Genomic DNA, 22207 nt, shown 5'->3' with positions numbered 1-22207 from the left:
AAAAGCATGGCTGAGACCGTAAACAGACTTCTTTGTTTTTTACCATCTTTCTTTTTGTTGCTATGACACTCAAGTGCTCTTTTCCAACATGCCAGTCAAGAAAAGAGACCGTTCATCTTCTTCCTGTAACAATGTTGGTTCAACAAGGGCTTCACTCTCCGCATAATGAGGCACACAAAGGACTCAATCAGGTAAAAGAGGAAGTAGAATCCACAGAGGAAGTATGGGAAGGCATCTGGGTCAGAAGAGTGTTTGAAATGTGAGCACGAGCTATCCTGGAGGTCTGATTGATAAGCATTGATATTCAAACATTTTACGATACATAGATGCGGAGGGTCCCAACACTGCATTTGGCTAGGGCCAACAGCTCTACCAAAAGTATGAGAACAGAGGCCATCTTTAGATGTCATGTTGCCTGTTTGCTGGAGGAAAACACTAACACACTTTCACACAAACATTGAACATGCGTAACCAGCAACTGCAAGAGCCAGATGCTAATGCTAGTTGCCAAAGAACTGCTGTTTGTGTCAGCCGAGCTGGAATCAGTATGGAGAGATTACGCTTTTCATTTTGAAGATGTGAAAAATGGCAAACTATATTAGATGTTATTGTTGATTAATGCTCCTATCAACTACAGTAAAAGTGTTGAGATGATTCACTCGTTTGATAATACTAATTCTCAAAAAGGATTTTAAAAACTTTATCGAGCTCAGGAAATGGGAGACTGTTCTCAAATTCACACTATTAGTTGATGATAAACCTTAATAATCAAAATCTTTGACGTAACATGGATATAGAGGGAAGCATGACTGGGTTTGCTTTGGGCACACCCAAACTACGGAAGTGCTAACCACGTAGTCTAATGTGCTCCCCAAAGCTATTCTTAGTCCACAGGAAACATCAACATTGTATAATATTAATAATATTAAATGGTTTGATAATTGCATATTCAATACGTAAACATTTTGGATTAATATTTCAACTGCAATAATATAATAAATAAAAAGCAAGTTATTAGATTACACAGTCGTATTCAAGAACGTCATTGTGACTCAGGTTAATTGTTGGAGTAATGACGGCCTCTACAGGCGACTGTGAGGTACAACTGGAAAATGAGTGCTTGGCTGCTGTTTTGCCTTATTCAAATAGCATGAATTCATTAATCATGTAGTGTATTATATTTAACTCTGAGATTATCACACAGATTTTGAGTCTGTGATATCTGACTTAAACAGGTTCATAAATTGCTGCTAAAGGAGTTTCTGGAAGCAGGCAATTATTCTTCCAAACTAACCGGGAACTAATGGAAATAAACTCGACCAAACACCTGAGACCACAGATTTAATAACAGTGCAAACGTTAATGCGATCACATCACATAGCAGATACTCAGAGACTAGTTAAGAAGCAGAAGTTTGTGAATTTTATAAACAGATAGGGTTGACCTAAGAATTGACCACTAGATGGCCTTATTGTGCTGAAAGACAGCAGTTTTAAGTAAATTGCTTTAAGAACATTTATAAAGACTTTGACTACATTTATTTAAAATACACAATTCTGCTTCATTTTATTCCTCCCGTGAGTGTAATAAGTCTTCAACTTCATAGTGTGCATGTACAATATGTATGAGAGTTAAAAATGAAGCAACAGAATGCAGTCTCAGTAAATATAGCCAAAGTCATTGGAGCAGGCAACACCTTAAAACAAGCCAATCCTCCAACAAAGCAAATTCAGAAGCAAGAAGTCAATGACTGCAGACTTGAGGAGCCAGTCTGGCCTCATATTGAGAAAGAAAAAAAAAACTCCTTTTCCAGCTGGCTAAACATACACACTGGGCCACAAAGCCAAATCACAGTGGAGGAGAAGATTCGAGAGGTCTCGTTGCCCGCCGCTCGGCGTGGGCACTTAAAAAGAAGGTGAAGGATGCCGTATGAGCAATTGGTTCCAATTGACAGAGGATTGGTCATGGTCAGCCTTGTGAGTGGAAATCCACGTGAGAATGTAGCATTTGGACCAGCAAGGGGCACAAGAGGCCAAGAGCAGACAATGGGGGCACTCAGAGGAGTCTGGATGCTGTGGAGCAGTGGGGCACAACCGCCTCCGATTTAACCCTTCAATGGCTGGTTATGCATTACACTTAATGCAAGTAGGTACCTCGTTATGTGCCAGAATAGAAACCCTCATCAATAATTATCTTCAATTGACTTTTGTAAAGAGCATTTATTAAGAAGAGTGTGACCAAGTCTGACTGCTACACTTTGACAGCTGTGTTGCTACAATAACAACAAATCAAGCACTCTAATTGAGTTAGTGCACCTACACTAGTACAGAACATCAAAAGACAGCCCAACCTCATCCATCCTTGTGACTCTTTAACCAATTAGCCAGGTCCCGCCAGCTGAATGTGACCGACTGCTTCCATGTCTCGGAGGGCCAGAGGGGTCAGCGCTCAATCACAGCCCGGTTGGAGAGGTTGTTTGTTTGAACTACTCACTAGTTGACAGGGCGGGGATGGGGTCAAAAGGGGTGGGGGCTGGTGCAAGGACCCCTGCCAGCTCTAGAGAGTAGCCCTTTTGTCGCCAAGGCAGTGTCCGAGGCAGCCAAGCCTTTCACTGCCCTGCCGGGCCCCCCTCCTCCAGGACTACAACAGCTGATGACAAGGCCCCAGCTGCTAATTATCCGGCTGATGGAGAGTCACTGAAGTGGGCCTGTCAGAACGAAGGGTGGCCCTTGTGTTTGCAATGGGCTCAATGTAAGGGAAGGGAAGTCAAATACGGCTGACAGCAGTCAGAAGTACTCCAAGCAAAAATCAATAGTTCAAATGTTGTACATACACCTTAATCACCAGATTCTACACTACTGAGTTTTCTGTTACAAGAATTTGCATAGCCTAAAATGGAAAATCTGGACAATATGTGGCTCCTTTGATTCGAGTCCATCCTAAAGTAACATCTGGCATATGGGAGCAGAACTTGTCGAATTCCATATGAAATAGTCCTCAGATTGAAGTTCCCGAGCTACAAGAAAGAAGAGGGAATTTGTTTTCAACAAGTGTGCTTTGAAGCAAATATAAATTTCAAAAGAATTGCATCAACTTACAAGTTATAATTTTAGGTTTTGTGGAGGAATACACCTGTACTGAGTGTTGGTCAACACAGCATCCAGAGAGTGTTGTGTCAGGCACTTTGAAGTACAACTGGATTGGAATGAAAATATTAAAATACTTCACAATGCATAATTTGTTGGTGCTTTCATGATTGCATACGAATTCATGCAGATTGTCTTTAGTATTGTCTATTAACATACTTTAACGTAGGCTGTGAGGTCTGTACAAATGGGGTCAGTAGGTCCTGCCGTTGGCCCGGTAAAGTTGATCTTGCCTTCCAATGTGACTTCACGAGATTTAGGAAACTTTTGACCTAAATATTCATGAGTGGAAAATAAATTATTAGCTTTCTTACAAAAAAATATCTGGATATGGAACACTCACCGAGGTTCCATGCCAGCAGGTTCTTCTCCTTCGAAGCATCCACATGTCCAGAGCTCACTTTGACATCCACAGAACCCATCTGAGGCCTGCACAATTGTTTTGAAATGCAGATATACTATTGATAAAGTCGTATTCTGAATTTGCGCCGCGCATTGTGTTGCTGGTGCGACTGCTTATTGTTCTGTGAGATGCAAATAAAGAAGACAGATTTTATTATTATTGAGAAATCATGTAAAAGGAGACAATACTCCCGTGTCAACATGCATGTTGTTGCCAAAGGTAGAATGCTCAAGGTAAAAATTATTAACAGTGGTTGACAGCTTTTGACACTGTGACTTCATCATCAATGAGCACTTCCTTTTCACATTGTTTTTCCTTACTTAGTGGTTGAACTTGTTTTTGCATAACTTTAGATAATGTTATTTGAACTTTCCCAAGCGGTTAAAGGTGAGGTCTTTAGTTTGTTTGAGGAGCAACCTTTCACCTTTGCGTAGCAATTTATTTATTTATTTTGCAGAATAAAAGAAAGCATTTTATTAAACAATCAAAATAAAACAATATAATAAATGAACAATTGGCTTATTTTTTTTTAACAGAATCAACAGCTTTAATTTCTTAAATTCACATTGTGGATAGTAGTAAACTATATTTTTGTCTAGATGCAAAGTTAAATTGATTTTAAAAAGCTCTGGTGTAATATTTTATCAACTACTTTTTTTCATACTTTTTTTTTATTCCTTATTTATTTGCTTTATGTACTGCTACAAAAAATAAAGTTAAAAAAGTTTTCAATTGAACTGTTAATAATTAAAGCTTTTAACATTTTTTCTGCTAAACCAATTCAAAGGGAAACAACGCCAAATCACTCCTAAACACAAAACACAACAGAATATAAATTAAAATATGTAAAACAAAAAGGGCAAAAAAACAGGATCCGGATAACTTTTGTGCACTTAAGATTGGCAATGAAAAACACTAAGGGCCTCTGCTTTGAGGCGCTGATCCGGTTTCTTCTGTCAGAAATGACCTGCCCAGTTTTAGAGAAGATTCCGTTTCATCCGCGACCGAGGGACACGTCACTACTATTGACGGTTGTTTCTGCATTTGATTTTCAATTTTGTGATTCAATGTGAATTAATCAGGCGCAAAATACACATTTTGACAAACAAAATACTTATTTCAAGCCTTGGTATGATATGGTGAGGAAAACGAATTGCATGAGACTAAAAAGCACGTATGCTCTTGTTTACCTGTTGAAAAAAGGTAGGTGTGCTTCACAGTATTCAAAACTGTTCTTCACACTCTCGTGTAGTTTCAGAGTCACTGACGCAAGCAGATGGTTTTCCTCTTCCTTTAGTTGATATGACCCAAGGATGGGAGGAACGGGCACCTATGGGAGATTTTAGGAACGTCAGCAGCGAGTGGGATGCAAAGTATGGTCACAACAGCTGTGGATTTTAACCTGTGATGTGTAACCGCACAGTCGAAAAAGCTCCACAGGAGGCGAGAAGGGAAACTTGTACGGTCCGGAGAAGGACGAGCTGTCATAGGTGTCGACGCTACATGCAGTCAAGATACTGGAATCCAGCGAGGTGACACAATGATGCACCATGATATCCTGCAGTGGTGACCCATTGGGTGGCAGAGTGAGGGTCACTGTCACGTCAGGGAGAACCCCCTCCACTTCACACTGTTGAAAATAAGGACATGCTTAAATGAAGGCCACTGATGCAAAAAGGATGGTTTGTGTTTACGTACTTTGCACATCACTTTGCCGTACACGTCCCACGTGTCTTGTTTACTGGGGTCACCATATTGCATGGAGCGCACAGTTTCAGTCAATGCTGTATTCACTACAGCACGACCCCGGTGAAAGCCCGTCTTCCAGGCTGGCTGCTTCTGGTTCCCGGCAGGAGCGGGCACAGATGATGTGGCAAGTACCCCGACAGAGGGCACATCTAAAGGTGTACCAAACGGGCAAACCTGCAAAAGCACAGAGGGAAGCATTGCCAGGCGAGAGGCCAACACCTCATTATCGAGCGTACCCCCTGAGCCAAGAAGAAAATTCTGTAATCCAAGCAGAAATGTGATGCCCTGTGAGACGGACAACAGGTTGGCGAGAGGTGGACGGGGCTCTAGGGGGACATCCACTAGACCCAGGCAAGCTACGAAGAGAGGTCCATGAGTGATAACCACCACGGGCCAGAGTGTTTCCTGGTCAGGACCAACTCGGAGCTCAAAAGCGGGCGTCTTGGGGCAGCGACGGCAGTCATCTCGGAGAAGGACGAATGGCTTGTGTGGGTCTGAGAGGCCGAGCTCGGTGAGCAGGAGTCGAAGCACAGCGCTGTCCTCCGGAACCGGAACATACAAGGAGCCTCCAAGTCTCTTTGCACGGTGCTCCACTGTAGCAAACCTCCTGCGAGTGAACATGTACGGTGTTACAAACACGTGACATAATCTCAAGGGAAGTGCATTGAATAGGTATGTGTGCATCCACTGCTAAATGGTTCTTTAAAAAGATCACTCAACAAGGCACAGTTATGGTCATGCATTCTGATTGAAGTTTGAAGCATTGTTTTCAGTGTTTGACTGCATTAGTGTTCTTCATCGTACTGCTATAACCACTAACAATGAACGAGGTGTCCTAGTTAAACCAAATTTTTTCTTGAAAAATCAAGTACACGCTGTATAAGACTCGGTCAATATTTACAGAAACATTTTTTGGCCTTATAGTTTGCCAGTGATGTTACTTGACCCGCCATGATGGCTCATATTTTTCCTTGCTTCCAATGTTTTTAGGAACTTGATCAATTAAAAATACCTCCTAACCATGATGCATTTTAGGGATGGACCGATTATTATTTTTATCGGCGTGGGTTTTCACCATTTTGATGAATAGCGGCCCTTTTGAAGAATCATTTTAAATCTGTGTTCATATCAGGGAACTATTTATTTAAATGATTAGTTCACTTTTTAAGGTATGCTAATGACCCTGGGAGGTCCCTGAAGTTTTTGTTATAATTTTAAAACAAAGATGTCTATTGTCCAAGGCTTTAAAAAAAATCTATTTTGAAAATCTTAAATGGTGTCCAATAAACATATGCTTAAAAAAAAATCAACAGAGGTTTAGTTTGTGTTTTTATTTATTTATACGCCAATATTTTCCCCTTTAATGAAACTGGATATCGGCTTCAAATAAATATCAGTTATCGGCCTCAATGACTACTACGATGAAAAAAACATACGGTTTATTTCTAATATTTATCCTTACAATCTATATTAACAACTAATGGAGTGTTTGATCATTCTCGACTCATTTTTTATGTACAGCAATAATAGTCATTCCTACATTCATGTTACTTTACAATTATTCAGAAAAAGAAGGCTCAGATTATTTTCTGTTGACATTTTTTTTTATTGAATATTCATTGTTTTCAAATAAAAACGACGCTTGCTATGATGACACTCACCTATTGTTTCAATGAGTGCCTAGAATTAACCAATCGTTTAGAAATAATTACCATCATTGTAGTATCTCGTCTGTTTCCGTGTTTAGCAAGGCTTCCAACCATTGAAAGTAGAACAGCTACAACTTTCTTATTATCTGTCACAATAAAATCCTACTTTCATCACTGGAACCGTCTAATAATGCTCGTTTTGTTTTGGTTTGGCATATATCTACAATAAATAAAATAGCTAATAAAGCAACATACGAACCTTGAAAAGCGAACTGAAGCATTTTCGCCTTTATCATGAGTAACAATCCACAAAGCACGAAAACTCATTTACCCAGTTGATCCACCTCAGAACATACAGGAAAAAATGCAACTTAAAAGTTGCAGTTCGCTAATTCATCAACAAATTGTGACATTTCCGACCAACACTGACAACGCTCTGCAATGTACTTCCTGTTTTTCTTTTCACGTGACATCCAGCACCAATCACCTGACAGAAACGCATGCGCAGTACCAAGGCGCCGTCACCGTCTCCACCCTGCTCTCTCTCATACAGGAAGCAGGACCCGCTAACCAGCTAGCTGTCAACAAAGGGCAAAATTGGAGGAAATTAGCAAATCCATGTCGAGGTCGGCGTCATTGCCGATCTTCCGCTCCTCCAAGCAAATTGTATTTCTTCACATCGCCAGCTGATCCTTAAAGATGGCGACGACTGCTCAGCTTTTTGAGGTAAAATGTTTGCTGCTCTCCGGAGTTTTGTTAGCCATCACCAGCTAGCTGGCTAACCACCCTAAATGCTTGCGCTACTTCTTCATCTGCTTCGTGTCATTTTTTGGATCCACTTCATAGCATGACATAATGTTGCTGATGCGCTTTGCATATCCCGCGACGCGTTTTTCAACCACGTCATTATAAGTAATTTCACCAGGACGTTAACCCCGAATGTTGTTGTTTGCAATTCATGTGAGATGATCTACACTATTATTTTGATTTGTGTATATTAGGAGCCCTTTGATGCAGATGAGTACATTGAGAGATTGGCCTGGAGGACTCCCGGGGGAGGCTCAAAAGGAGGAGCTGAAGCATTCGACCCAAAACGGTACTGATAGCGTCTTTTGATTGAAAACTTTTTCACGAACACGCACTGACAAGACAAATCTTGAATGCAGTTTTTCTTGCCGCTTATAGTCACAACAGCATTATTTCGACACGAATGTACATTCTCTCATGACTGCAAGCTAATGTCCCTGAATTCAGTCATTGCACGTTATTTTCTTGAATGTCAACCATATTTCACTGCTGCTTTGTCCTCAGAAAAAAAATAACACGCAACAGCATTGTTGACTTTTAATTAAATACGTTGTATTTGTAAATTCCAGTGAATATTTTTTTTACTTGTAATTTTTTAGTTTGGTAGGGAGACAAAAAATAAAACTACAACTAAACCCGCCAAATTGTAAAGATCATTAATATTAATTGAACAAAATAAAATATGCATGCACAGAATTTTTTTTTCCTGTATACTTGTCCTGTTTATTTTATTTATTAATTTTGGTCAATGAAATTTTATGTCGTTATATGCTTGTGGTGGAAGTTATTTTTCATTAGCAAAAATGCCACAACACTTTAGCTGTGTGTGTTTATCCTTCTTGCCTTATCTACTTCCTGCACAAAACTGTTGCCACCACCTCGTCGGAAGCTCTTACTGAGTCAGAGACGACGTATCTTCGGAGGCCACCACATTTGAGTCACCAACCAGGGAATGAGTGTCTGTTGGGGAAAGGCTGGGAGATGTCTTTAAGCTGCAGCCATTGCTTAGGGAATTAGTCAGAAGATTATACACTCATCATTTCGGGATGTTTCCTGCTCTGTAAAATATGCTGCTGACTTAGAACATTTGCCCGGTTCGAAAATGCAGCTGACGAAGCTGCTCAAACTTCTTAAGGCAGGCGACCCAAGAATTAAGCATGTGACACTATTCTCTGCCTAATAACCACTATATGACTGTGAGGTCACTGGGACAAGTTTGGGACTTGATTACTTTTACATGCACACTGTAGATAATTCCAGATGAATTCTGCAACTTAACAACATATTTGCTTTAATGACAAGGTTGTTGGAGGAGTTTGAGAACCACATTGAGGAGCTGAAACAACTGGACGAGAAGATACAGAGGCGGGTGGAGAAGTTGGAGCATCAATGTCACCGTGAAGCTAAAGAATTTGCCCACAAAGTGCAGGACCTGCAGAGGAGCAACCAGGTGTAGTGTTTGGACCACTTTCAACCCTTTGTACTTTGAATCATCACATCACATGCTTTGCGTCTCGCATTCTTCTCAGGTGGCCTTCCAGCATTTTCAGGAGCTCGATGAGCACATCAGTTATGTGGCAACCAAAGTGTGTCACCTGGGTGATCAGCTTGAAGGTGTGAACACTCCGCGACAACGCGCCGTCGAAGCTCAGCGTCTGATGACCTACTTCAACGAGTTCCTGGATGGGAATCTGCGTAGCGATGTCTTCAATAACCCAGAGAAGGTGGGTACGATGTTCCCTCCCTTTGTGTGTTTGCGAGACCACTAAGGAGGAATGTTGTTGCTATTTAGCTGGAGGTGAGGCTGTTGAGAATTAAGAAGTAAACCTCCCGTAATGACATGTCAAGTTTATCCCCCAGGTTGCATCCCACAGCTTATTAGAATTAATAAACTGTCATCTGCCGTTTGACAGTTTGCTGATTGACTAGCATGGATGTCAGCATGCTCATGTCAAGCCTAATTTTATTGGATGTGATATGAGCAAACGTGATGCTATAGAGAAGTTGAGAAGTCCTTGGTTCAAGGAAAGACAATAGTCAGGAAGGCATACAATGAACTCTGAAAGTTTAATTCGAGGAAACGTCAACCCAAAAACTGTCTTTACAATAATATGATGTATATACCCCGACTAGTCCAAAATCCACTCGTTTTTATTCATCTCGGGGCGGCCATTTTGCCACTTGCTGCTGACTGAAAATGACATCACAGTTGCCCAGGGTTCAGGTAACGACTATCACAGTTATCACAGCGAGTGGCAAAATGGCCGCCACCTGAGATGGATGAAAACGGGTGGATTTTGCTGCATAATTCATATTCCACAAACACTGTATTAACCAGAATGTTGTGTTTAAACTAGTGGGGTCGCACAGAATATATTGTAAAGAATATTTTTTGGTTAACTTCCTTTTTAAATTACAGTGGATTAGCCTCTGCAAGTAGTGTGGCTGTGAATCAGCGAGTGTGAGTGGGTCAATCCCAGAGTCAGGAGCTCAATTTCCAGAAAGAGATGCAGAAATATTTGTCCACATTCCTTTTCCCGAGCATACCTCCAGATGAGGGGGGAAAGAGAAAAGTTGCAAGTGAATAGCTGGAGGGGAATGGCTTTGCTAATCCTCCTGAAAGGGAGGGATGGCCCGCCAGCGTGGAGACAAGTGCTGCTAAACCCTGACTGCAGGGAGACGGCTACATTACTTACATGGGATTTAGCTAATCTTAGCTGGGGGACAGATACTTAGAAAACCTTCGCTGAGCAGAATGGCTGGATCCTCCTCACGGGAGCAGAGTAATGATGTTAGCTGAGGCAGGCATCTGCGGGAACAGAGGAGTTGCAGACGGCGGGCCTTTCGTGTGTCCAGGGCTTTTTACAGTCAGCGTGTATGTCAGGGGGGGAGGGGGGAGAAAGGCCCCCCTCGCTGTTTTTTTTTTATTTTATTTTTTTAGACAGATATCCCTGGCCGGACAGATTATTGAAAGCGATTTGGAATCCTTCAGGATTACAGGCCATTGAGAAAAGCCATGCCAATAAAGAGCTGGATATGCTGCTAAATCAGGACCGCTGGTGCCGATGCCCAGGTGAGCTCCGCCCGTCTGTTATCAGCCGGCTGTTCAACACGGAGAGGCGGAGGAGGGCTGCTTTAAGATGATGATCCCCCTAGTGGAGACACTGCCGGCGGCCTTCTTCTCTCCTTATTTCAGAAATGTCCACCTCTCATGGTCATGATGGTCGCTCTCTCTCTCTCACTCTCTTGCTCGTTTCTCCCACGCACTGACTTCCTCTCCCTTCTTCAGATTAAAGAGGCTGCTGATATCATTCAGAAGCTGCATCTCATTGCCCAGGAGCTGCCATTCGACAGGTGAGTCAGGCATCCTGGAGGCAGCTTTAGACAAGGGCACTGGCAAACAAGGGGAAGGTGCTGTATTAAGCATGTAAACTCTTCGTCAAAGTCTAAGCCGATTTTTACATATGTAAGCGTTTTAAATGTTAATAGGTTTTTAGCAACAAAGCTCTGGCTTACGCGATACTTCATGGTGTAGGTGTGTCCATGTGACAGATCGGAAGCAAGATCCTGCCTTAACTAAGATAATAATGCTCACTTTTAATTGAAACTGTTAGGTAATAATTTAACTTTTTTTTTGTTAATGTTGCTGTGGTCTGCAGTGATGTATAATATAAATGATTTTATTACAATATTTAGCAGTTCAAATTATTATAAATGTTTTACTGTTCCTTTTTGATACATAAATAATTGCCATCTTCTCACCCGTTCAAAATGTGCATTAGTTTCATTATAAAAGGAGTTTTTTTTTCTTTACTAGATCTAGGTGTGCCTAATGAAATGTCCAATGAGGTTTGTTGTGGAAACATATTCCAATTCACAACACTTAAATACAGTATGTCTCTAAATGTTTCATTTGCTTCTTTTGTATTGGCTCTTGTGATAATGTACAAGTGTACCTGATGAACTCTTTGCTGATTGACACTAAACATCCTCTCTTATCAAAACAGATTTGCAGATGTCAAAGCCAAAATTGCAAGTAAGTTTACACCATGATTCAGCATTTACAATGATCTCCACCAAAAGGTTATTGTCTGAGGGGTCTCTGTATTCTTGTTTTCAGGTAAGTACCATGACCTGGAGCGACAGCTAATCCAGGAGTTCACCGCTGCCCAACGCAGGGGAGAGATTGGACGAATGCGGGAGGTGGCAGCAGTTCTCCTACATTTCAAGGTGACTCGAAAAGATGTAATTCTAGTAAACATTTGCTGTAGTTTTTGTTGTTGTTGTTTAAAGGGAAAGTCAATGTTAAACATTTCTTGACAACAATATGTTATATGTTACCTCACTAGTCTAAACATGAAATTCCGATTAATATTACATTTGTGGAATATGAGTTATAAAGCAAAATCCAGCCGTTTTTCCTCCAACTCAGGGGGCAGCCATTTTGCCACTTGCTGTCGACTGAAGATGACATCGATGATGCTCAGGGCTCGGGCAACGACCAATCACAGCTCACCTGTTTTTTGAAGCTGAGCTGTGATTGGTTGTCACCTGAGATCTGAGCAACATTGATGTCATCTTCAGTTGACAGCAATTGGCAAAATGGCCGCCCCATCAGATGGATAAAAACGGATGGATTTTGCTGCTTAACTCATATTCCACTAATGCACTATTAACCAGAATACCATATTTAGACTAGTGGGGCAGCATGGGGGGGGGATTGACTTCCCCCTTTAATCTTCATTGCGTGGCTTCAATGAGGTTTTCCAACCATCACTAAAAAATTGCAACTATTGTGTCATTTTCTGAAGGGCTATGCTCACTGTGTAGATGTCTACATCAAACAGTGTCAGGAAGTAAGTGAGGTTTCTTTTGCATACAATATGAAGATTATTTATTATCTTGGATACATATCTGGATTAAAGCTTTTGTCTTTGTTCTAGGGTGCTTACATGAGGAATGATGTGTTTGAAGACACAGCAGTCCTCTGCCAAAGGGTCAACAAACAGGTGGGCGAGGTCTTCAGCAGCCCGGAGACCGTCATGGCCAAACTGATCCAGAACATCTTTGAAAACAAATTACAGGTATTTTTCTTGTCAACTTGATAAAGCGAGGGTCCTCAAGTGGCCTTTCGTTTGCAGGATTCTGACTGGCTTTGTGTCTGCAGGCCCATGTCAGGGAAAAACTGGATGACACACGGCACTCTGACGTGGAACAGTACCTCAAAAACCTCTATGACCTTTACACAAGGTAAGCTACTCCTCTTTTCATTTCCTTTCTGTATACACAGCAAACTTCATCCTAATGTTTTGTGTGTCCCAAAACTCCAGAACCACAGTATTGGCCACCAAACTCAGCGAGTTCAACCTGGGCTCTGACAAGCACACTTTTCTGTCCAAGCTCATAAAGAGCATTTTCACCTCCTACCTGGAAAGCTACATTGACATGGAGAAGGACTACCTACGCACTCGCGGCGCCATGATTCTTCAGCGCTACTATGACTCCAAGAACCACCAGAAACGTCCGATTGGCACCGGCAGGTCAGTTTTGAGTTAAACGTTTATTCCAGTGGCTCTTAAACTGGGTTTGATCGAAATCCCAGGCGTTCAGTGAGTCATTATCAAGGGTTTGGTTGGAGGTCGAGTGATTTGTGATGATACGCTGCGCTTGGCCATCTGTGCTGCAGGGAATTTGATTCGCTCAGTAGTCGACTTGTGACTGTTGTGATGGTACATCATGCGATTTCTTTATTGTATTCCTGTCATACTGTGTCGAGCAAAAAAAGAAAGTGTTTGGACAAATATGTGCAATATGAATTTACATGTATAACAGAACTTATGGTGTTCCACAGGGTTCAATTCTGGGGCCTCTGCTGTTTTCATTGTATCTGCTATCTATGGGTTCCATCTTAAGAAAACAGCGGTGGTTGTTTTGAAGCGCACTATATAGAGTTGAGTCATGGGAGTCAACAACCCAACTACATAATTTGCAATGCCAATTGAGCAATTCTAGTCCAGCATTTTTAGTATATCTAGCAACTGCATAGAGATGTGGAATACAAGAACACAACACTTTCTGAATTCAAGGTGAAAAGAGCCAGATTCAACGAAAAAGCTCCTCTCCCTGTTCATTTTCTTCACCAGTAAAACCTACAGTATACCTATGTACTGAATTTGAAGAAAAAAAAGAATTAAATTTTTCAATAAAGAAGAGTTTGGTGGGGTTCAGTAACTCCAAAAAGGTTAAGAACCACTGGTTTATTCACCTATTTCAGAATCATATACTGATGTGAAAGTGTGTCCCTGTGCAGTATCCAAGAACTGAAGGAGCGGATCAGACAACGCACTAATCTACCACTAGGCCCGAGTATCGACACCCATGGGGAAACATTTCTGTCTCCAGAATTGGTGGTCAACCTGCTGCAGGAAACACGACATGCCTTTGAGAGATGCCACAGGGTGAGCCTACCGGGAGCAGCGTGTATATATCACATATAAATATTTGCTGTGCTTCATGCAAAACTTGCACTCTGGCTTTTTGTTGATGGCGCAGCTTTCAGATCCTGCCGACCTGTCCAAGAATGCCTTCGTAATCTTCCTGCTGCTGGTCGAGCATCTGTGTGTGGATCACATCGACTATGCTTTGGAGATCGGCCTCTCGGGTAAAGTCACTTTTCAGAATGATGTTAGAGAACCGGGACCAAGTAATATGTCAAGTATACCGTTGACCTTCACTAAAGGGCATTTACTGATAATCATTCAAAATACAGTATTAATAAAATTCATTTTGACCTTGGCAGACTGTCAAATGTATCATCTGATTATATTCTCGCTCGCTCTCTCTTCTGTACAGCAATCCCCTCTTCAGATGCCAAGAATGCGAACTTGTACTTCCTGGATGTGGTCCAACAAGCAAACTCTATATTTCACTTGTTTGACAAGCAGTTCAATGACCAGCTTATGCCTCTAATAAGGTTTGTTCAAGGTTGAATATATATATATATATATATATATATATATATATATATATATATATATATATATATATATATATATATATATATATGTATATATATATTTATTTATTTATTTATTTGCGGTCCATTTGACATGGCCAGCAAGGCTAGTTAAAAACTATTTACAACTAAAATAACACGGTTATTCTTCAGAACACAAATACATAAAATTCTATTTTATAAGCAAAAATATTTGTTTCTATTTTAATGTCTAGTCATGTTCATGTTCAGTCATGACAATCTATGTTTGCAGTTCATCTCCAAAGTTGGCCGAGTGTTTGCACAAGAAGAAAGAAGTGATTGAACAAATGGAAGTGAAACTGGACACGGGAATAGACAGGTCAGTGTGTGCTGACGGGACAACCCTCCTTTGTGTTTGCTTGTATTTTTTAAATTCTGCTCGTTTGTGATGGATGTGGTACTCCTGTATGCTGCAGAACGCTAAACTGCATGGTGGGACAAATGAAGCACATCTTGGCAACAGAACAGAAGAAGACTGATTTCAAGCCAGAGGACGAGAATAACGTCATGATCCAGTACACTACAGTAAGTCTGGCACAAGCTAAAATAACTGCCAAGTTACTTGTATTTTTGTTTATTAACGACTTTCCCCGTCTATCGGGCAGGCCTGTGCCAAGGTCTGTGCTTACGTCAGCCGGCAGGTGGAACACGTGCGCAAGTCCATGGATGGCAAGAATGTGGACACGGTGCTGACGGAGTTGGGTGTCCGCTTCCACCGGCTCATTCACGAGCACCTGCAGCAGTACAACTACAGCTCCATGGGAGGCATGCTGGCCATCTGCGACGTGGCTGAATACCGACGATGCGCCAAGGACTTCAGGGTGAGAACGGGCCAGAGGTCCACGGCAAAACATGGCCTTTTGTACAAACACTCAGCCTATGCAATCTCCTGAAGTAATTTACCCATTAGATGACTTCTCTCCTACTTATACTTAAATACTATTTTGGATTATAGTGACACCTCCGAAATAAAACTCAGATTTGTTCTAGAGTCCAAACTGTAAAATGAATTTTCAGAAAAGGAAATAAAATAACAGAAATCAGAACTCCATCATGTAAAAATAAAATTAAAATAAATAAAAAAGATGGGACTCCAATTCACAATGCCAGTCATAAAATATCCACATTGAAGATCTTTGCTAGTCAGTACAAACTGGCTAAGAGTCCTTAGTGTCCACTTAATTCATAGTGCCCTAACCTCCAGGCGAAAGTATTTTTTCCATTGCTATTTTCTTACTAGTGTCCTGTTTTAAGGAGGAAAAAATGCTACAAACATCCAAAAAATAAACTCGGACTTTATCCTTGATATGATATGAAATCACACACTATGATGACCAAAATTTGTAGAACATCCACCCATCCATCCATTTTATTTTTCTCTTGTGTGCTGGGAGAGAGAGAAGCCTGCACCATTAAATGGATTTTAATCTTGATCCACTATTTGTCTGTCACAATTAAATTAGACTGACCACTGGCGATATTAACATTTAAAATGCAGGCAAAAGATGTGTCTCTAGTCATGTACAATGCATGCTAGTCATCCAACCACCAGGGGGCAAAGGCAAGATTAAGACTTTATGTAACAACCTAAATAAATAGTAAATGATAAATGAAATACACTTATATCACAATTTTATCTACACCAATCAAAGCGCTTTACAAACAAACGCAACAGAAGTCATGTGACCAAACTCAGAAAACAGGTGAGATTGGTCGCTACCTGAGCAACTGTGATGTCATTTTCAGTCGATAACATGTGGCAAAATGGCCGCCCCCTGAGATGGATACAATTGGATGAATGATTTTGCTGCCTAATTCACATTTCACCAACACAATATTAATCAGAATATCATGTTTAGAATTGACTTTCTATAAATGGTGTCCAAGTTGTATGTAATTTGTCCTACATCTTTCGGTGAACTCATATCTATGTTTCCGTTCTGCAGGTGCCTCTTGTGCTGCAGCTCTTCGACACTCTGCACGCCCTGTGTAACCTCCTGGTGGTTGCCCCTGACAACCTGAAGCAGGTGTGTTCAGGCGAGCAGCTCACCAACCTGGAGCGCAACCTCCTGCACGCTTTCGTCCAGCTGCGTGTGGACTACCGTTCAGCCCGACTGGGCCGCCATTTTAGCTAATGACTGGGCCAACACTTGACAAACGCCCTCCGTCCAGTCGCACAGTCCGCCGCCATGCTTCAATGAGTTGATGCACTTTTGGATAGAGACACCTCCCGCTTGAGATGGTGCAACAGTCCAGTCCGCCTTGACAGACTCTCCTGGGATGGCATCAAAGATGATGGCTACTGCTCCTTGAATGTGGGATCATGTGCATTTTACCTCTTGCTTAAAACGTGTCAATTTGTTTTTAAATACTAATCTATCCACCATTTACATAATTAGTTTCACCATAATGGACGTTGAATTGTCTGCCTATGTACAAAGACACATTATTTTTTGATTGTGCCAACTATATAAATTCTCTGGGTGCTTTTGTACACCCGGAATAAACCCTCAAGCTGCTGATAAATGAAATGACATCGACTCGAGTCAGCCTGAGAAGCATGCGATAGAGCTCCGTCTGGATAAGAGAGACACATGACCACCTCGCTGACCATTGACCTTTGAGCACAAAGCAAATGTCAAGAGGCCGCTGCAGTGAAGTGAGATCCAAACTCGAAACAGGTCTGAGAACCTCTTCAGAGGTTTGGGTGGTCCTTTGTTGGCTCAGATGACTGCTGTGATGGGTCACTGAGTATGTGTCACTGTAATTGCACAGATCAACACTTGCTCAAAGACGTTCCCGGCGAGGAGTGCACTGTTTCTGGGTCAGGAGAGATGGAAATAGTGACCTTTTGTGATTAAAGAAACACACCAGGGAAGACCCCTCTTCACACAGGGCTTTTAATGGCGGTTGCTGTCTTTTTGCACTACAAGAGGCGGTAGATGATGCCTGCTGCCTGGAAATGTCTTCTCCGCAAAGCTGCTCCCGATGTACTGCTGTTTACCTTAACCACAGACTCATTAAACAAAACAAAAAAAAAGATGCATTTTTTATCTTTGTCCTAATCCTCAAGGAGACGAGCCACCACGCCAAGTTGGCCCGGCGCTTTATGTGTGAATGTCACTTTCAAAGTGAGATGAAACCCCTTTTTCATTTCTATAGAAGTCATCAAGTATTCATGGGAATTCTTGCCACCAGAGTAAAGTTCTTTCTTCAACTTGGGGAAGTGAGCGGCGCCAGAGGGGATTAGATATCTCTAGCTTGATGAATTGTGTGCAGTAGTCACGGACGGGGGTGAGATAGAGACGCCTGAGAGCTCGGTTCCAGCTCCGGCTGGTTGGCGTTGTGTAGAAGGTACACACAGACCCCAGCGTGTTCAAACAACATAATTAATTAGGCTAATATTAATATTATCAATGCCACATAAATTCAATTCTCTCTGCCCTAATCACAACTGGATAGCTTGTAAAAATTATTTTGTTAGGCCCTGATGCAAACAACGGGTCTCATCCAAACATTTGAAAACTATTTGTTTTTGGGGGGCGATTAGTGTGCGTGATGGAGGATGGGGATGGGAAAGAGATGCCAGGCCGGTGATGATAACCGGTGTGGAGACCGAGCAAAGGCAGAGACGCGGCCTGCCCCCAGGGATGCCCAGCACGGGCTGGTGGAAAAGAGGGAGGGGTGTATTTTTTGGGGGAGGGGGGTGTTTGAGCAGGTGGAGGGGATTAGTAATAGTGTCAACACTGGAGAGCTGGATAAGACTGTCCTCTCTTACTCATCAGTTGAAGCAACTCACATTCAATTTTACATTTAAAAAAGACACCTGGACATACTAAACAGGCCAGTGGACAGAAGAGGCAACTTGATTTAATATGAAAACCAACGTTACCTTAGTAAAAGAATGCAATGCAAAAGCACCCACATATTGTGAATCCTGTCTCTTTTTATTATGTTATCATTATTATTTAGCCATCCATTTTCTATATTATGTTTATATCTTCATGAGAGTCACAGTGTGCCGCAGCCTACCCTAGCTGACTTTGGGCTTGAGGCAAGCTAATGGTTATATTAAATTTTGATTAATGTTCTTATCAGTAAAAGCATTGTGATGATTCACTTGTTAGGTAATAATCCTCACTAAGGGTTTGAAGGAGTTTTTCTAGCTCAGGAATTTGGAGGATTTCTAATTCCCGAACGATCATAGTCCAACCAAGGGACTGTCGATGATAGTTAGCTTAATTTAGCTAACGTAAGCACATTTACATTGTAAAATGTTGATTAACTCATTCACTCCCAAAACCATATTTATGCATTTTTGTATGTGTTTTTATGCTAGAGAAGGCTTTGATGCAGCTTCTGACCTGAATAGGTCGCTTAAAGCAATGGTAGTTATTACCACAAAAAAGCCAGCAGGTGGCAGCAGAGTATAAGAGATCAGCCATGTTGCGACAAGCTGTTTTTTGCGTTTTTTTCAATGAGTTTGTGAATAATGATGAAACTTAGCTATATTCTATTGCTAATTGCTGCAAAATGGAAACATGTACAAATATATGTTTTTTTCCTGATGAAAGAAGAGACTCTAATCTTTCTTTTGGTAGGTTCCATGTTTTTAAAGCAATAGAAGACAATATTCTGTGGGCTTTGCAAAAGTCCAGTAAAACAGCCGGGAGCAAAGGGCATTGTGCATTGTCCCTTTTCAATTAAATAAATTCAAATTCAGTTTAAAAAAATGAAACATTTTCAGTCTTAAATAATTCAATATCATTTAAAGCAAGGGTATCCAGTGTCCACTGTCCGAAATCCAGCTGTGGATCATTAGCGGCCCACGGCAAATATTAAAACACCATTTGAATAATTTTGTTTTAAATAGTTTTTCTGAATATAAACAAAAAAAACAAACACGCATTTAGAACTAAAGTCAGAGGTGGAGAATTCAGGTCCAGAAAGTATAAACCCTGCAACAGTTTGGCTTTATAGCCACAGGTGCTTCTACTCAACCAGCAGGTAACAAGATAATAGAAACCTGTGATGTAGCAGTTTGTAGCATTTTTTTTTTTAATTAACAATGTAGCTACTCCAATGGATTGATTTAAGCATGTTTTGTCATGATTCATGTTGTAGTTTTGTTTGCGTCTTTATTGTATTGTGGTTTGTTTCATGTTTTGTCACATTTGGATTTGCGCTCGTCTACCCGGTCCCTTGTGTATTCCAATCAGCTGCCTCATCCACGTGTGTCTTCAGCTGTTCCTCAGTATTATTAGTTTGTTTGTATTTAGTTCCTAACTCCTTCTTTCTGTCTGTTGACATTTGCATCTATTGTAGTTCCTGTCAGTTGCCGTCTCAAGCACAATCCATGACATGTTTAAATGAATGGTGAAGAAAGTCAAAGTGGTCCTAGCATCCTTTAATTATTCTGGATGTGGACCGCGGAAGAAAAAGGTTGGATAGCCATTGCTATATTTGCGTATGCCCCTCACGCGCCCCTTTTCCACGTCTCCGGCCACACTCTCCCATGTTAGTCCACTCATTGTGCACCCCTCAGCTAGTCCTCCAACATCCCATAAATCCTCGCTTTCAGCACATCGCCGCCCCAACTAGGCCTGCCCTCCCTCGGTCTCCTGGAGCACTGACAATAAAGCATTACAGCAGTCAATCCATGTCAACAACAGCTTTGCTTAATTCCTGCTAAACACGTTTCAACTAAATCTTCACCTAATGATGCATAATGACTGCTCTTTAGCGTGCCTGCGGCCCGCATCCATTGATGTTCTTTATTTCCCTATTTTGCATGATATCAAGATGGCCTTGTTGAAATGTACTCATGTGCTCCCCACATTCTTTGCTCATGAAGTCGTATTTTGAAAGCCTCTCCGTGAGATACTGATGTCGGGGTGGGGGCACAGTGCCAGACTGTCTGATGTGATGCAGATGATGCCCGGCCATTGACCTCCTGCCCAAAAGATGTCAGGGCCAAAATGGCACAGGTGCTGCCTCACCTTCACTCTCAGATGACCAGGAGGTGCGCTGAGCAGGATGCGGATGATGCCAAATCTTCTCTTTTGCTTACTTCTTCAATTGTGAGGGGGCTGAAACAAAACTCTCTATTCACGCATTTGTACATTGTGATGATGACTAGTGCGCTAACCCGTCACCCACCACCCCCTCCCATCCCTCGCCTTCCCCCATGCGTTTCCTCTATAAAATCACTATTAATTCTCTGCCGTAGTGGAGTGTTTTCCAGTGCGATTTGTTGGCCCGCCGCCCGTGCCTTGCTCTCTCTTGGCTGGGTTTGTGTGCTTGACTGCTCCACAGGAACAGACTGGCACTCTAACTGAGGGCTCCAGGGTTCGCACACACAATCCACTAAACATGACTCTGTGAGTGCAGCTTGACTGCTCGTTTCATCTCAAGCCTTTTTCACGTCTAATTTTTGTTGGTATATTTTATTCTCCATTATTTTTGTCTATTATTGGTAAATATTTGCCACAGGGCTTGGGGCACATTTTGTGTCAACATATATGAGTGGTTTCTTTCTGTCTATAATCATCTATTTCTTAGATTATTAAATCCTAAGAATGGAAAGAATAAACGATCTCTTGGCAAATAATGAGCCTACATTTTATTCTATTGCTTTGCTTATGCGGTTAGAATAGATTGCAGTTCATTATTAAATATCAATGTTATTCTTTATAACAAGGATCCCTATTGCCAGTGTAACCAACAAAGGTAAAAATATAACAAGTAAAGCACACAAATATGAGAGCAGTTTGAACCTGCCAAATAGTGAGCCCACACTAACTGTTGAAAATTGTGTTTTGCAAAGAGTTTGTATAAACTCTCCATAATTATTATGTTATTGTAAACCGTTACCATGATTATTTTTTTTTATTAGGGGCGAGCGAGTATCAGAATCGGCCGATACCAGGCCTTATTTCAATACATCGGTACCGTATTTGTGACTGAGGCCGATGCCTGTATCGGCCGCCCTCTTGTGGCCGTTTTACAATCAGGAATGAGAAGAATGGAAAATGTATCCTAATATAGCAATACATCGCTGGCACCTGGCCAAAACCATGTAGGCCACTTCCAAAATTGTCACTTTTCAGGAGACCCCATTCCGCATTGCACATAAAAGAATGGTAATTGCGCTTTAGTAACATGCTGTATGCTTGATGTGTAAGGAAACGTGTCATCGGTTTTATATTGATTATTGCCCTTAGTGATAATTGGTGTCGTATCTGTGATTCCCGCATGACTGTGTACAAGTTCAAATGGCACAGTTAGGCTAAGAGAATGAATTGATTGTGACGGTCGAGGGATGTCCGTACTAAGCACATTCAATTACAGGGCCAAGCAACATCTGTCACATTTGTAAGGCCCGTGGCCCTCCTAACCACTGATGTTGAACCAAGGC

At 41.5% G+C, this 22207-nt stretch overlaps 2 protein-coding genes across 2 annotated transcripts; one reads left to right on the top strand and one right to left on the bottom strand.

The window, feature by feature from the left end:
- Positions 1-1324: 1324 nt before the first annotated feature.
- On the bottom strand, positions 1325-7447 carry ap5m1 (adaptor related protein complex 5 subunit mu 1). The gene is made up of 8 exons (XM_077556111.1): positions 7207-7447; positions 5248-5905; positions 4952-5179; positions 4740-4879; positions 3490-3575; positions 3306-3418; positions 3099-3195; positions 1325-3016 (listed from the first exon to the last, which is right to left on the bottom strand). Exons 1-8 carry the CDS (start codon positions 7272-7274, stop codon positions 2940-2942), a joined length of 1467 nt encoding a protein of 488 aa, XP_077412237.1. The 5' UTR covers positions 7275-7447; the 3' UTR covers positions 1325-2939.
- Positions 7448-7471: 24 nt separating this feature from the next.
- exoc5 (exocyst complex component 5) lies at positions 7472-17330 on the top strand. The gene is made up of 18 exons (XM_077556098.1): positions 7472-7673; positions 7949-8043; positions 9057-9204; positions 9284-9478; positions 11044-11108; positions 11762-11790; positions 11875-11984; positions 12566-12610; positions 12698-12838; positions 12922-13004; positions 13085-13294; positions 14065-14212; positions 14307-14415; positions 14607-14727; positions 15023-15109; positions 15207-15315; positions 15396-15611; positions 16737-17330. The coding sequence occupies exons 1-18, from the start codon at positions 7647-7649 to the stop codon at positions 16923-16925; spliced, it is 2127 nt and encodes a 708-aa protein (XP_077412224.1). The 5' UTR covers positions 7472-7646; the 3' UTR covers positions 16926-17330.
- Positions 17331-22207: the final 4877 nt, after the last annotated feature.

The sequence above is a fragment of the Vanacampus margaritifer genome, chromosome 1, assembly GCF_051991255.1.
Source record: "Vanacampus margaritifer isolate UIUO_Vmar chromosome 1, RoL_Vmar_1.0, whole genome shotgun sequence".
In the NCBI taxonomy this organism is placed as follows: domain Eukaryota; kingdom Metazoa; phylum Chordata; class Actinopteri; order Syngnathiformes; family Syngnathidae; genus Vanacampus; species Vanacampus margaritifer.
The sequence above is the reverse complement of the archived record's forward strand: the minus strand, read 5'-3'. Positions and strand labels throughout refer to the sequence as shown.